This window comes from Rhipicephalus microplus, chromosome X (genome assembly GCF_043290135.1).
Source record: "Rhipicephalus microplus isolate Deutch F79 chromosome X, USDA_Rmic, whole genome shotgun sequence".
NCBI classification, from domain to species: Eukaryota; Metazoa; Arthropoda; class Arachnida; order Ixodida; family Ixodidae; genus Rhipicephalus; species Rhipicephalus microplus.
The window spans coordinates 195,075,996-195,088,367 of NC_134710.1; the positions used below are offsets into that span (position 1 = coordinate 195,075,996).

General features: G+C 43.8%; 1 protein-coding gene across 2 annotated transcripts in view; it reads right to left on the reverse strand.

Moving 5' to 3' along the window:
• LOC119175577 (uncharacterized) overlaps positions 1 to 12,372 on the reverse strand; it is a 44,238-nt gene that overhangs the window by 18,057 nt on the left and 13,809 nt on the right. The window contains exons 2-4 of one of the 2 annotated variants that reach the window (XM_075878439.1): positions 9,575 to 9,802; positions 7,403 to 7,486; positions 4,147 to 4,329 (exon numbers count right to left, since the gene is read on the reverse strand). In XM_075878439.1, coding sequence (XP_075734554.1) covers positions 4,147 to 4,329; positions 7,403 to 7,465 — 246 coding nt within the window. In that variant the 5' untranslated portion in view covers positions 7,466 to 7,486; positions 9,575 to 9,802. The remainder of the gene's footprint in view (positions 1 to 4,146; positions 4,330 to 7,402; positions 7,487 to 9,574; positions 9,803 to 12,372) is intronic. The other variant, XM_075878440.1, reaches the window with a different exon arrangement.

Genomic DNA, 12,372 nt, shown 5'->3' on the forward strand with positions numbered 1-12,372 from the left:
CCAGAGACCGGCAGACTCTGGCGAAACCGTCGATAGATGCCACCAAGGTAGTAAAAAATACGCTAAAAACAAGTAAGTAGATGCGTTGCCAACTGTTTACTAACATTTTTTTGCTATGAGTGTGCTGACCATGCCAATACTATAGGTAGAGGGAGAACTACCCCTATGTAATTAGTAGTGTGGTTGTACTGCCCGAGATACGTCACCAAGCTACTATCCCTTGACTGTGGTAACGTGTTTTGCGTAATTTTGCAGTTCATATACTTCTCATGACATCAGCTTTATAGGACGTTCATTCTTAGCTCGATAAAGCTATCAAGACGCCTCTCCTACGTTGAGGAATAGTAGGAATAGAATTGACCTGGCCAGCCACTTCAGGAGTGGTAATGGGCTAAGTTCTTTCATTCCGAAGAATTGAAATGAATGAAATTACGCCAATCTCTAAATCCCCGTAATGGAAATGGAATGGAATGAAGGCGTACATTCCGCAACCCTGGAAGTGACCTTCGTCTTCTCCCGAATTACGAGTCTGATAAGCGCACGCGCAGGAGAAACCACGCTCTGCGGAGAAGGGGGTTCGTGGAGGTGACGAACTTAAGAGCGCGCCCAGTGCGAGCCCGTCACGCCATCTCACAACTGGTAACGAAAACGCGCCAAAGTTTCGAAGCTCTGAGCACTGCCAAACGGTGTATGGTGTATATAAATGACTTGCCGTTTGCAATCCAAACAATGCACGCGTTGTGGCATAGTGGCTAGCGCGCCGCGATAAAAATCTCGAGGTTCTTAGTTCGATTCCGCGCGATGAATCCTTAGTGTTTTTGTATTTGCAATCTCTCCGTATATATTTCAACGCCACTTCTGTGGCGGAATTTCGTCAGCGGAACCGTAGTGAACCCCAGCATGAAACCTTTTCTTAAAGGGACCGACAACTGCCCAGAACATTAAATGAGATGGCTGCACGAATGGGAACATTGTTCCTTATAGTGACTCAAACGAACCCTGTTTTTCTTGTGAGAAGTGAATTTTTATTTTTATTCCTTCATTGAAAATTTCGAGAAATGGCCTGTGGAGTCTCTGGTGGCAAAAACATAAACAATCATGAATGCTCAAAAAATGTGGCAGGGCCCATATAAAGGGGCCCTACCACACTTTTTGAGCATGGTCAGAAAACGTTGCTGATCGGTATAGTAGAGGCTCTCGACAACACGCGAGCGAAATATTATAGCGCATCACGTGGCCTGGAGCTCACAATAAATTATCAAAGTCAGCCGAAAATTGTTTTCTCTTCTCTCGACAAATGACAAAAGATGCTCAAAAATCACTCGTAGCAAGCCCATCAGCCATTGGCTGATTATAACATGGCGCCCTCGGTCGTTACACAGATCGCCGCGGGAGGCCGCGACTTTTTCATGCGTGCGCACGCGATCAAACTGGAAAAGCCTAAAAAAAAAAAGTACTCAAAGTCGAGCCATGGGTGACGTATTTTTATTATCCCTACCATCCCTCCCTGCTTAGCTTCCAGAGCTTTCGTCGGGACGAGAGAAGAGAGAATACAATTGCAGCATGCGACAAATCTTTGCAACTCCACTCGCACTGGACGGATTCTTAAAATTTTTAGGGTGTTGAATTCAATAAGCTCTTCTAGTGAATTCATTCCATGGTTACTTGAAAAAGTGTTTTAGGGTTTTTTCAATGTAGCATATGGATGTAACTCTAGGGGAAGGTAGCAGCCATACTAGTGGAAGAAACAGCGTCAATGCTGTATATAACTCCCTTAGGTAGCATATAGATGTAACTCTAGAAAGAACCATGTTGCAAAGGCGCGTTAACAACGAATGCTCTGTTGATGAGCATAGGTCAACCACGCGGAGGTGTGGACGACACTTTTATGGAGCCACGGCGCGACAGATGTAGCATTTCTATAACGTATCTCTAACAGGCTGCGTGCACCCGGCAGAAAGGGAACGCCAAATTATCGCAGTCTGGGATCATAAGTAACTGCAAATAAATACAAATCACAAAAAGAGTCAATATTTGTCTCAGATAGGGCGCATGGAACCTTATAAATAGATGTCCTTGACACAAGCAAGGACTAAAAACTCATCAATTCGCCTAGAGTGCCTAGAATGCGCAAGTCTCCCGGTGTTGCTAAGCTGACAGTGGTACAGCCCGTCGTAAAATCTGATACAGCGAATACAATTGAGAAGAACCCACTACGCTTTAATTCATCATTCTTCGAGGCAGCAAATGCAGCACGCGCATGCATGTAAGACGATGTGTGCACCTCAGTAGGAGCATACTGTATGGATGCTGTGGCTGCTGCTGCGGATGCTGATCATGATGAATTATGGTCGAGCCCTTCCTATGAGGGCAGCTTTGAAACACCCGTTCGTTGTGCAATTTATATGGCACGACGCAAGTTGCGTGTATACACTTCTGTCAGGCAACAATACATCAGTGTGATCATTTTTGCGTGCCGTGTGTCATGGCGTGTGCCGTGGCCTGCGTCGTGGCGTGTATATCACGTGGGGCGGTGAAGAAAAAAAGACGCCTATTAGTGTCTCCCAAGCTGGTCAGTGGGTGGTAACGCCAGCCTCAGCTGCTGGGGGAGAACCCGCGTCCACAGTCGTCAGCTGTGCCGTTACCCAAGGCTTGTGTTCCTCGGTCAAGTGTTCAACCGGCATCGGCGTGTTCCGCTGCTGTCGAGCCATGCCGTTAGTCTGTCCTGTGCTGGTCAATGCCTCAGATACTATACCAGTGCTGAGCTTCCGTCCCGCTTTCTTCCTATGTCTACCACGACGATGTACGACGACGTCATGGTACGGTCCAACGTCTGTGAATGTTATTAGACAGTTATCGTTTCCCGGGCTTAGCGGGATAGCCGGCTTACCAGGATAGAAAAATCGAAGTGTGCATGCGCAGTAACGTACGTGATCCCTACCGATCACTGTACGCATGCTATTTTTCAGATTCAACGTTACCATGTTATTGTGGTGTAGGTAGTGTGCGTAAAATATGGCGGCACTTTCGGACACCCGCGTCGAAGAGACTTTGGCGTAGTTGTTGGAAGATTCACTTTGCTCGCAGCAAACAACCGTTTAAAATGACTTCGCTTGCCATCAGTTAGCTTCGATGACCGGATATTATGGATAAGTTAGCTTAGTTTTTCAAATATTTTCTCATTTCAAGCGTCTCTAGGCCTAACTATAAGAATGATATAAACAAATCAGCAGCATTAGTGTTTTTGCGTTTTGTTCGTGGTTCATATTTTTTACTCTCATTATTACTAAAATCGTATTATTATCTGATGAATATATAGAAACTCTATTTATATGATACCACTTTTTTTCTATTTGGCTACAAATTTAGTGCTAAAGTTAGACGACATGGCTACTTTTAGCTCATTTTAGATTGAGTTTTGGCATCTTTCTAAGTCTATACCGAAAGGCAACATAGCTCCGAACTCGACTATGATGAAACACTTTTTAGAGCACAGATCTGTCCCCACATTGGATTGAACAATGAATAGAGGGCACTTTTTTATGAGTGATGTGAAATCGCGCTGGCCTTCAAGAAGGAAATTGTTCAAAATCGTTTTCGAAACATTCTTATACGGTGTTCTGCTCCATCTCAAGAGGCGTAAACTCGCCCCCGGGGTCTAGTGATTATGGCGTGGACTGCTAAACCACAGGTTGCTGGATTGAGTCCCGGCTGCGGCGGCCGCATTTTCGATGGAGGCAAACATGCATGCTCGAGGCCTGTGTACTTTGATTGGGTTCACTTTAAAGAACCACAGGTGGTAAAACTATTCGGAGACCCACTACGGCGCCTCTCATAATCATACAGTGGTTTTGGGAAGTTAAATCCCAACAATTATTAGTAAACAGTGTATGCGATGAACTGAGCTGACGTCACTCAAGAGCGTATGAGCGGCGTAACTTGCGCTTAGACAGACCGCCAAAACTGCCGGTGGTGCTGAGTGTTTAGATAAGCAGCGTTGACGTCATTTCGAGGCGACATATGATGGGACGGTCGTATCTAAGTGACGCAAAGTAGCTACACAAATGATATACGATTAAAAAACCTGATTACGCCACTGCAGGTAGCCCTTTGCAGGTATGAGGCATTTTGAAGGCGTGCGCTTACCAGAACAGAGTTCGGAAGCTCTGTCGAGCCCATGATGGTGCACATCAGAAGAAGAGCTGACGTAAGGACAAAGGTGAAGACGGTCATGGTCATCAGGAATGCATCGATACGAAGGCGGTACAGGCCCGTGCTGATGTCGTAGTGTCCCCCCATCAGTATCAACATCAGCACCAAACCGATGAGCTGCAGACACGGGCTCGCTTCAATTATCGTGTCATCTGGCTTCACAAAAACAGCAACAGCTCTATTGCACAGCAGCTTCGCTTTTACTGTCCGTAAATTAACCATATCGTGAAGTGGCGAGGGACCAACTACACGTATATAAGGCAATTAGTGCACCAACGAAGCTGCCTACTGTGTTGATGTTGTGGCTGCTGCTGACCATTACTAATTATGGGTGGGCAGGTTTACCACTCGTTATGTACTTCGGAGTGTGACGCCTCGTGCGGTTCTGCGCTTATTACATCTCGCATAATCACGCAATATTACATCTGTTAAGGTGACTCTGAATGACATCGCGACTGCACAGGTTGTGTTTCCGAAAAAACTTCATGCGCTGGAACGGCTTTGAGGGTTCAATAATTGACTGCCATTCGGGCTCGAACACTGCTTCTTATCTCTCATCTTGCACAAGGTCACTTGAGTTTTTGTTCCACACGCCACTTTTTTCAAGGCCAGCATAAAACTCGGGGGCAGCCACCACGGCGCTTCTTTTAGTATTTGGCGCCTATTTAAAATTTAGGATTAAAGCTTAAGCCACACATAACACACGCAAAAATTTGCGCTATATATATATATATATATATATATATATATATATATATATATATATATATATATATATACTTGCGTACGTCAGATGACTTGTAATTTCTTGACCAGATTCTGCTTCTACACGCCTTCATTCAAATTTTACGTCACTAGCTTACTTAAAGGGGCACTGAAACACTTTTTCAAATAACCATGGAATGCATTCACTGGAAGAGCTTATTGCCTCACGAATTCAACGACGCAAAAATTTTAGGAATCCGTCCAGTGCGAGTGGAGTTACAAAGGTTTGTCGCATGCTGCAATTGCATTCTCTCTTCTTTCGTCCCAACTAAAGCGCTGGAAGGTAAGCAGGGAGGAATGGCAGGGCCACCGAAAAACGTCACGCGCTTTGCGACCTTAAGCACTTTTTTTTTCTTTATTAGAATTTGCGCCTTTTTTCAGTTTCACCGCGCGCGCACGCGTGGACAAGCAGCGGCTTCCAACGGCGATCTCTGTAACGAGTGAGCACGCCATGTTCAAATCAGCCAATGGCTGATAGATAGGTCGTTGACGTTTGATTTTTCAGCATATAACGGGATTTGTCAAGAAAAGAGAACGCAATTTGAGGCTGATTTTTACAATTTATTGTGAGTTTTAAGCCGTGTGCTGTGCTACAATATTTGGCTCGCATGTTGTCGGGAGCCTCTACTATCGATCGGCAGCATTTTCTGACAATGCTCAAAAAGTGTTGCAGGACCCCTTTAAAAATTCAGAATCGAGATGTGCCCTTCCTGCGATTGCTGGGTGTGCGTAGGTCGTCTTGGCAAAATTTGAATAGAATGTGTCCCGTGGAACTTATTTTATTTCGACGGCAAACAGCGTACGAGAGTATAGTGAAAATGGAGTGCCCTGTGACATCGACACTTGTGCTACGGGTTCGGTGTGATACATTCCACACACACCATCCAGAGTGACGATGCGCTAGTACCAATGACGTCTACTTCAACGAGTGTTCTTATTCTGGCGCTGACGGGTGCCGAAGCCTAGAAACGCACTCGCTCGACACGTTTGATCTGCGTCACATCGCTTTTGAATGATTTCGTGAAATTACCAAGATGCAAACCACCTTTAAAAGAACGCCGAAAAAACGAGCATGATTCAACGTGTGCTTGTCGGTCAGCATGCCGGGGAACCATTCCGAATTGCAGTCGTCTCGTTAGAAGCGCGGAAAAAGCGCAATGAGGGTGTCTTTTCATATCACGTATGTGTTACACGCCGACAAGACCACAAACTACCAAAGTGGAACATCATTTAGGCAGATACCATCGCTAGCAAGTAACGCGAAGGCATCGTTGAATTTTACTTCGTCTGTAGACTTCTTCGTCCTCGTAATACCGGGTTACTGCCACCACAACCGCGAAAGGCTGGATAGGTGGGGCCTTCTGGATGTGCAAAGAAGAACACCGAAAAAAAAGAACGTATTGTATTCCTCCAATGATGCTCATTCCCGATAGCGACATTCCATTGACCCCTTTGCGTATACCTGAATGCCGTGAACGTAAAAACACACCAATATAGCTAACTGCATGAGACACGAGTGAACATGGCATCCTTGGGCACCTCCTCAGTGCTGCTTGGAACGGCGTCCATTTTGGAATCGTTGTTCTGTAAAGGGTCGATCAAAGCTAAAATAATTCGCGACATCGCGAATCGTGGGGATTCCAAGCTCCAGACTATCCTATTCAACTTGAGTCGAAACTTTGTACGGCGATTACGGCAATGAAGGTGAGAAGACATGACTAAATGTGTCCGCCTAGCAGACGAAATGTTTGCGGAGCAGTTGAGCCTGACGTCACTCTTTTCTGCAGAGAAGATGTCAGCTGTGGCACGATATAGAGGTGACCGCGAGGTCGCGCCACTGGTAGCGCTCCCAGCGCTAAATATGGCGGGATTGCCGGCCGCTTTGAATCGTACTAGGTACCAGTGATATAAATCAATAAAAGTGATAGTTATTCATCCATCAGTTGCGTTTTAGGTCGCCAATCGCTGCTACGGGTTCTATATGTACTCGCTGATGCAAAAAATCTTAGCATGAGTAAATTTGACGCCAGTGCTTCTTGAAGTGTCAGTGTGACGTCAGGTAGTGGCCCTCATTCCTGTGAGCCTGGTTCGCTTTTTTCCACATTGCCTTTAAAATTCAATTATGAATATCTCAAAATACGTGCAATTTCTATGACTTCAAAAAATGGAACCTACTTTTTTTTTCAAAAGTACCCTTAAATACATTGCTAAATTGTAATTAAAAGTTTTCGTTATTTAGACATTCCGGTGTAAATTTAGCTGCGGCCTCAACGAAAAGTTTGTGCGCAAAGACGACAGGTACCTGCCTGTCATAACATTTTTATAAGAAATCTTCATTGCCTAATCACATTACATATATATATATATATATATATATATATATATATATATATTATGTTTCCACCAACGAAGATAAATTTCTTACGATTTGGATCATCTTGAGGAGTCCTCCAGGGCTCCTCACGAAGCCCGTAAAGTAATACGTCATTTTGTTGCCTTAGTTGTCGACCTGGAACAAAAGAGCCGTGCGAATAATTGAATTCACTTTAAGCTCGCCGTACAAGCGACTGTGTTACAGCGTTTACCACGACCCCGTCCGAGTAAATTTGAAATGGCGCCGTCCCTACTTTCCAATTAGGGGAGTATATCAATAGTAATTGGTAGAGAGTTGCACCTCTCACTCACAATAAAAGGAGGAACATCCCGTCCACGTCTCTGGCTGTTATGGTGCAGCTGTCATAGTTGATATTATCTTTACACAGCACATGCATGCTAATCGTAAGCGTACAAAGTGTATTAAACTACATAACGACTCGAAAAAGAATGCCTCATGTGCTTAAAAATACATAGCAAAGCAAATAACGGCGCAACTAACTAGATAAATAACTTTCAATCGCGCACAACGAGATATAAGCCTACACAATTGGTCCTACCTGCGTAGTGTTTTCAGAATTTATCTGTCCCCTTAACTACACGAGAGTAGAATAACCATCCCCCACATATCTCTGGAAGTATACAAGTAACTGAACTCGCTTTGGTGGTCTATATTGCTTATGGTGTTTCACTCGCAGGTTGCAGAGTCGCGTTCCTGCCACGGCAACGGAATTCTATAGAAAGAAAAAAAGAGGGTGCCCATGTGCTTAGATTTAGGTGAACGTAAAAAACCCCAGTTGGTTGAAGTTTTCGGAGCCATTCATTACGGCGCCCCTCAAAACCACATCGTGCCTTAAAGCCCTAAAACTCCGACAATACTTATCATAAGCCGAGTTCATACCTGCAATAGAAGGCAAAACACGGTGAAATAGTTCTCTTTTACTTTTGCCCCATTGACGTATGCAACAACATCTGCCTGCGTGTTTTTTGTTCATTCTTTTTTATTGTTCTTATTTTTGTTACCCACAATTACATAAGCTACACATTATGGGTCTTCTCGCGCTGCTGCACCACTGCTTACATCTTGACCTCGAGCACTTTTTTCTTCTGTATGTGAAATTTTTCCCACTAAGATCTATTTTTTTTTTTTCCTATGCTAGCCTGTTTTATATTTAGGTTAACCATGATACTAATAGCTCTTCTTTGCTCGTTCTTTGTAATGATTTTTGTGACAAATTCATTACAAACTGTGACATTTGATTACTATATCTGCCTGCTGTGTACGCCCCCCTGCTGTGACCTCTTCGGGACTGAGAGTACTTCTAATTAAACTACAGAATAAATAACAAATAATACTCTACTGGTGGTAAATAGCGAACCCGAAACACCTCCGTGAGTGCTATGCGCATACTCTGATAAACTAAAATTGTTCATTTCAATTACTTTAGTATATATTCATATCTGTCAACTTAGAAATGCACCTAGTATTGACGGGCAAGCCTGAGAGCCTTGCAACACGTGTAAATAGAACGGCGGCTGCGATGTGTTTACATGTTTAATGCTAGAATATGGACTTAGTGAATGAAGTAACGGGTACTCGACTATCCTCGTTCACAATTAAGTACAGATGATTTCCTTGTGATTCTAGAAAACCACCATAGTGGCTTCTAGGTTGCAACACGTACATATCTATAACTCTTCGTCAAAAGCTCACGTGGTGCCCCGCCGCGGTGGTCTAGCGGTTAAGGTACTCGGCTGCTGACCCGCAGGTCGCGGGATCAAATCCCGGCTGCGGCGGCTGCATTTCCGATGGAGGTGGAAATGTTGTAGGCCCATGTGCTCAGATTTGGGTGCACGTTAAAGAACCCCTGGTGGTCTAAATTTCCGGAGCCCTCCACTACGGCGTCTCTTATAATCATATGGTGGTTTGGGGACGTTAAACCACACATATCTATCAATCAATCAAAAGCTCACGTGGTATAAAGTGCGTATTGATTACGTGTACTTTATTGCACAATTGAACTGTTTCGTGACCTCGCAGCAATCGAATTTCAGTGCGTTTTCAATCTAGACCCTCGATAAATGTCTACTGATGCTGAAAACAGACGCTATTTCAATTTTATCAACGATTTCGAGTAATAGCGTCATCATTCACACTCTCATTGACGTAAATGCGTTCGCAGGCTATACGACATCGTTCTGCCAATTGAAAACTAGGACTTGCCGATTCCAGGCGATAGCATTCCGCAGTCGTAGCTCGCTCTTCTAGGCTTTTCGGGGGTCGGCATCCCATGTTAGCTACAGGCTGTCCTAGGCCCAGAAATCTTGCTCCATCACCGATGTGGTTATGACATGTCTGTTGTCGCCCTGAGACCGTCTTGCCTGTCACCGAAACACATTCCAGGTACGGCTCGTGCTTAAAAGCCGCGCGGGCCGACCACCTCGTCGTTCTCTGCCAAAAAAGCGAAGAAGATGATGGTGAGCGTTCGAAACTGTCTAGGACTGCCTAAATTTATAACGATACACAGCAAAGATTATTTCTCCTGTAGTTTGCTTTTGAGTATATTTACCAAGCAAACATCTTTAAAGACATTTTAATTTCGTCTAAATATAATGACACAGTTCTCACTCCGTGCAGCTGAGGGGTGTGCGAAAAATGAGAAATATATACTGAAATATTGAATCGAATATAGCGCTATTAGACTCCTTGCTACAATAGAATAGCATGTACACTGTCGTTCTTTGCGAAAGAAAACACGCGACGGCGTGACCTGCTCTCTACAACGGCTGCCAACAGTATCTTGCAGCGCTTGTCCAGCGGCCATAACTCGTTGTTTTGTTTGCCAATAGATGACGCCAAAAGCCAACGTCTGTTTTTTTTTTTTTTTTGCTGTCGATTGATAATGAGTTTGTAGGTAGCCACCGCAGAGCGCAGGCCACGCCCTCACGTGTGCCCTTTCATAAAGGACGACAATGTACATTTTTTTTTTTCATTTTGCCCTCATATAGAGTGATCATTCACTGAAATAGGAATAACTTTCGTCTTCGAATGTCAACACACATCAAACTAAAACAGAAATGCGAACACAGTCACTCACAATTAATTGTTAATTGGACACACTAATCTGTGATGCGTAATTTTATATTGTTTATAAATCTATATCTTGGGTCTCCTCATCGGAATCATTATAAGAAAGCATTTCACAGCCACGTACTATGTACTTACAGTCTCACCTCTCACTGCTGCAACCATTCGAGCTATCAATTCCCGGCAGCGGCGGCTGCATTTCCGATAGAGGCGGAAATGTTGTAGGCCCATGTACTCAGATTTGGGTGCACGTTAAAGAACCCCAGGTGGTCAAAATTTCCGGAGCCCTCCACTACGGCGTCTCTCATAATCAAATGGTGGTTTTGGGACGTTAAATTCCACAAATCAATCAATCAACCATTCGAGCTAAATAAAACGCTGCATTGTTTTTTATTCATTTTTTTTTCTTCGTCAGCCATGCCCTCAGATGACACAGATTTCTGAATTTGTTCCGATTACTGTAGTGTACAAGTCAATATTTGACAGTAAGGCTGCCTTTCATATATTATAATAATGAGTAAGTGGCGTAGTGTAAGTACAAGGGTGAGAAAATAATTTAATATTAACATCAAGAATGCAGTACGTGATGAAAAAGCTATTCGGAAATATTGTATTCCGTTGGATTTGCTGTTGGCACTACTCGATGTGAATTCCATTCAGATATAAAAGCTGCTGTTTGCGCACCCCTGTGTACAAAGTTTTCTCGATCCGTGGAACGTCTATATCACAGAGTTAAGAAGTTGAATTTACCATGCCCAAATTCTCTTCGTTTACACTTCGACTGTACTTATCTTATGGTAATGATAGACATCCCTCGTACCAAATGGCAGATGCTCCTCTGCAGGATTACTCTTCGAACATAAAAACAATTGTGTTTATAGTGGCTGACGCCTCGCAAAAAGGAGGACAGTATATTGGTACATTCTGTCCTATTCTCGGCTGACATTGGCATTCAAGCATTACTTTTGCTTAGATCTCAACAAAAATCATTATCTTGGACACGCCGAGACCGAGATAATTCAGCCATCTACCAGTTATTGAAGGATGCGGTATAAATAAAAATATCCTAATTTTAAAGTATTTAGGTAGAATGCGGGCGCTTCGATAGTGGACGAGCACTTAATATGGTTCTCTTCAATATTAATTAAACTTTTCCAGTCGCTTTTGAGCAAAAGAACAGTACACCAACTGCGAAGGAGAACTGCACTACTTTGTCCCAAGCTGTACGCTGGTGTTGCAGATACAAATAATAAAATGGGCTTGAAGCTATTGAGGACGTCTGAACCTAACCCTTGATCCACGCATGTGTCCGAAATATCAGGGTGTCACAACTATCCCGCAGCAACATTTCAAAAAGGGGGAACGACGTTGCGTCGTGCAACATGATATCCCAGTCATCTCCCAGTACATAAATGGAGTAGCCTTTTTTTTCGTTAGTGCGATTTAATTAATTTTACATGCGAAGCATTTATTAGCGTACTGCAGTCACTTTGAGCATATATCTATCTATCACCAGAGGGCGGGTATGTGCCACATGTGATTGACAGATACCTAAGAACTGCGAGAATAGACATGGGCAATTTTAACGCGTGAGCGTTAAGAAAAAGCTGACATCGACAGGGTTGACCAGGTGAATGCAGAGACATCAAACCCCAGCATTCTTCGTGGCAATAAAGTGTTCTACCACAGAGCCACGCCAGGTCTAGGAACGACATTTTATATAGACCCCAACGTTCGTGAAACGTCCATTGTGGCTGCAGTGCTGGCTATCGAATTTTATAAACATTACATATGTACTCCTATTATACAGCCGTCACGTTGGGTTAACGTCAACTGCAGTTATGCGCCATCCACTGAAGTGGGTTTATGCAGCAGCGTCCAGGGCTACGATTCTCGTGAGCACCAGCGCTACATATTTGCTCACCACTGGTGGT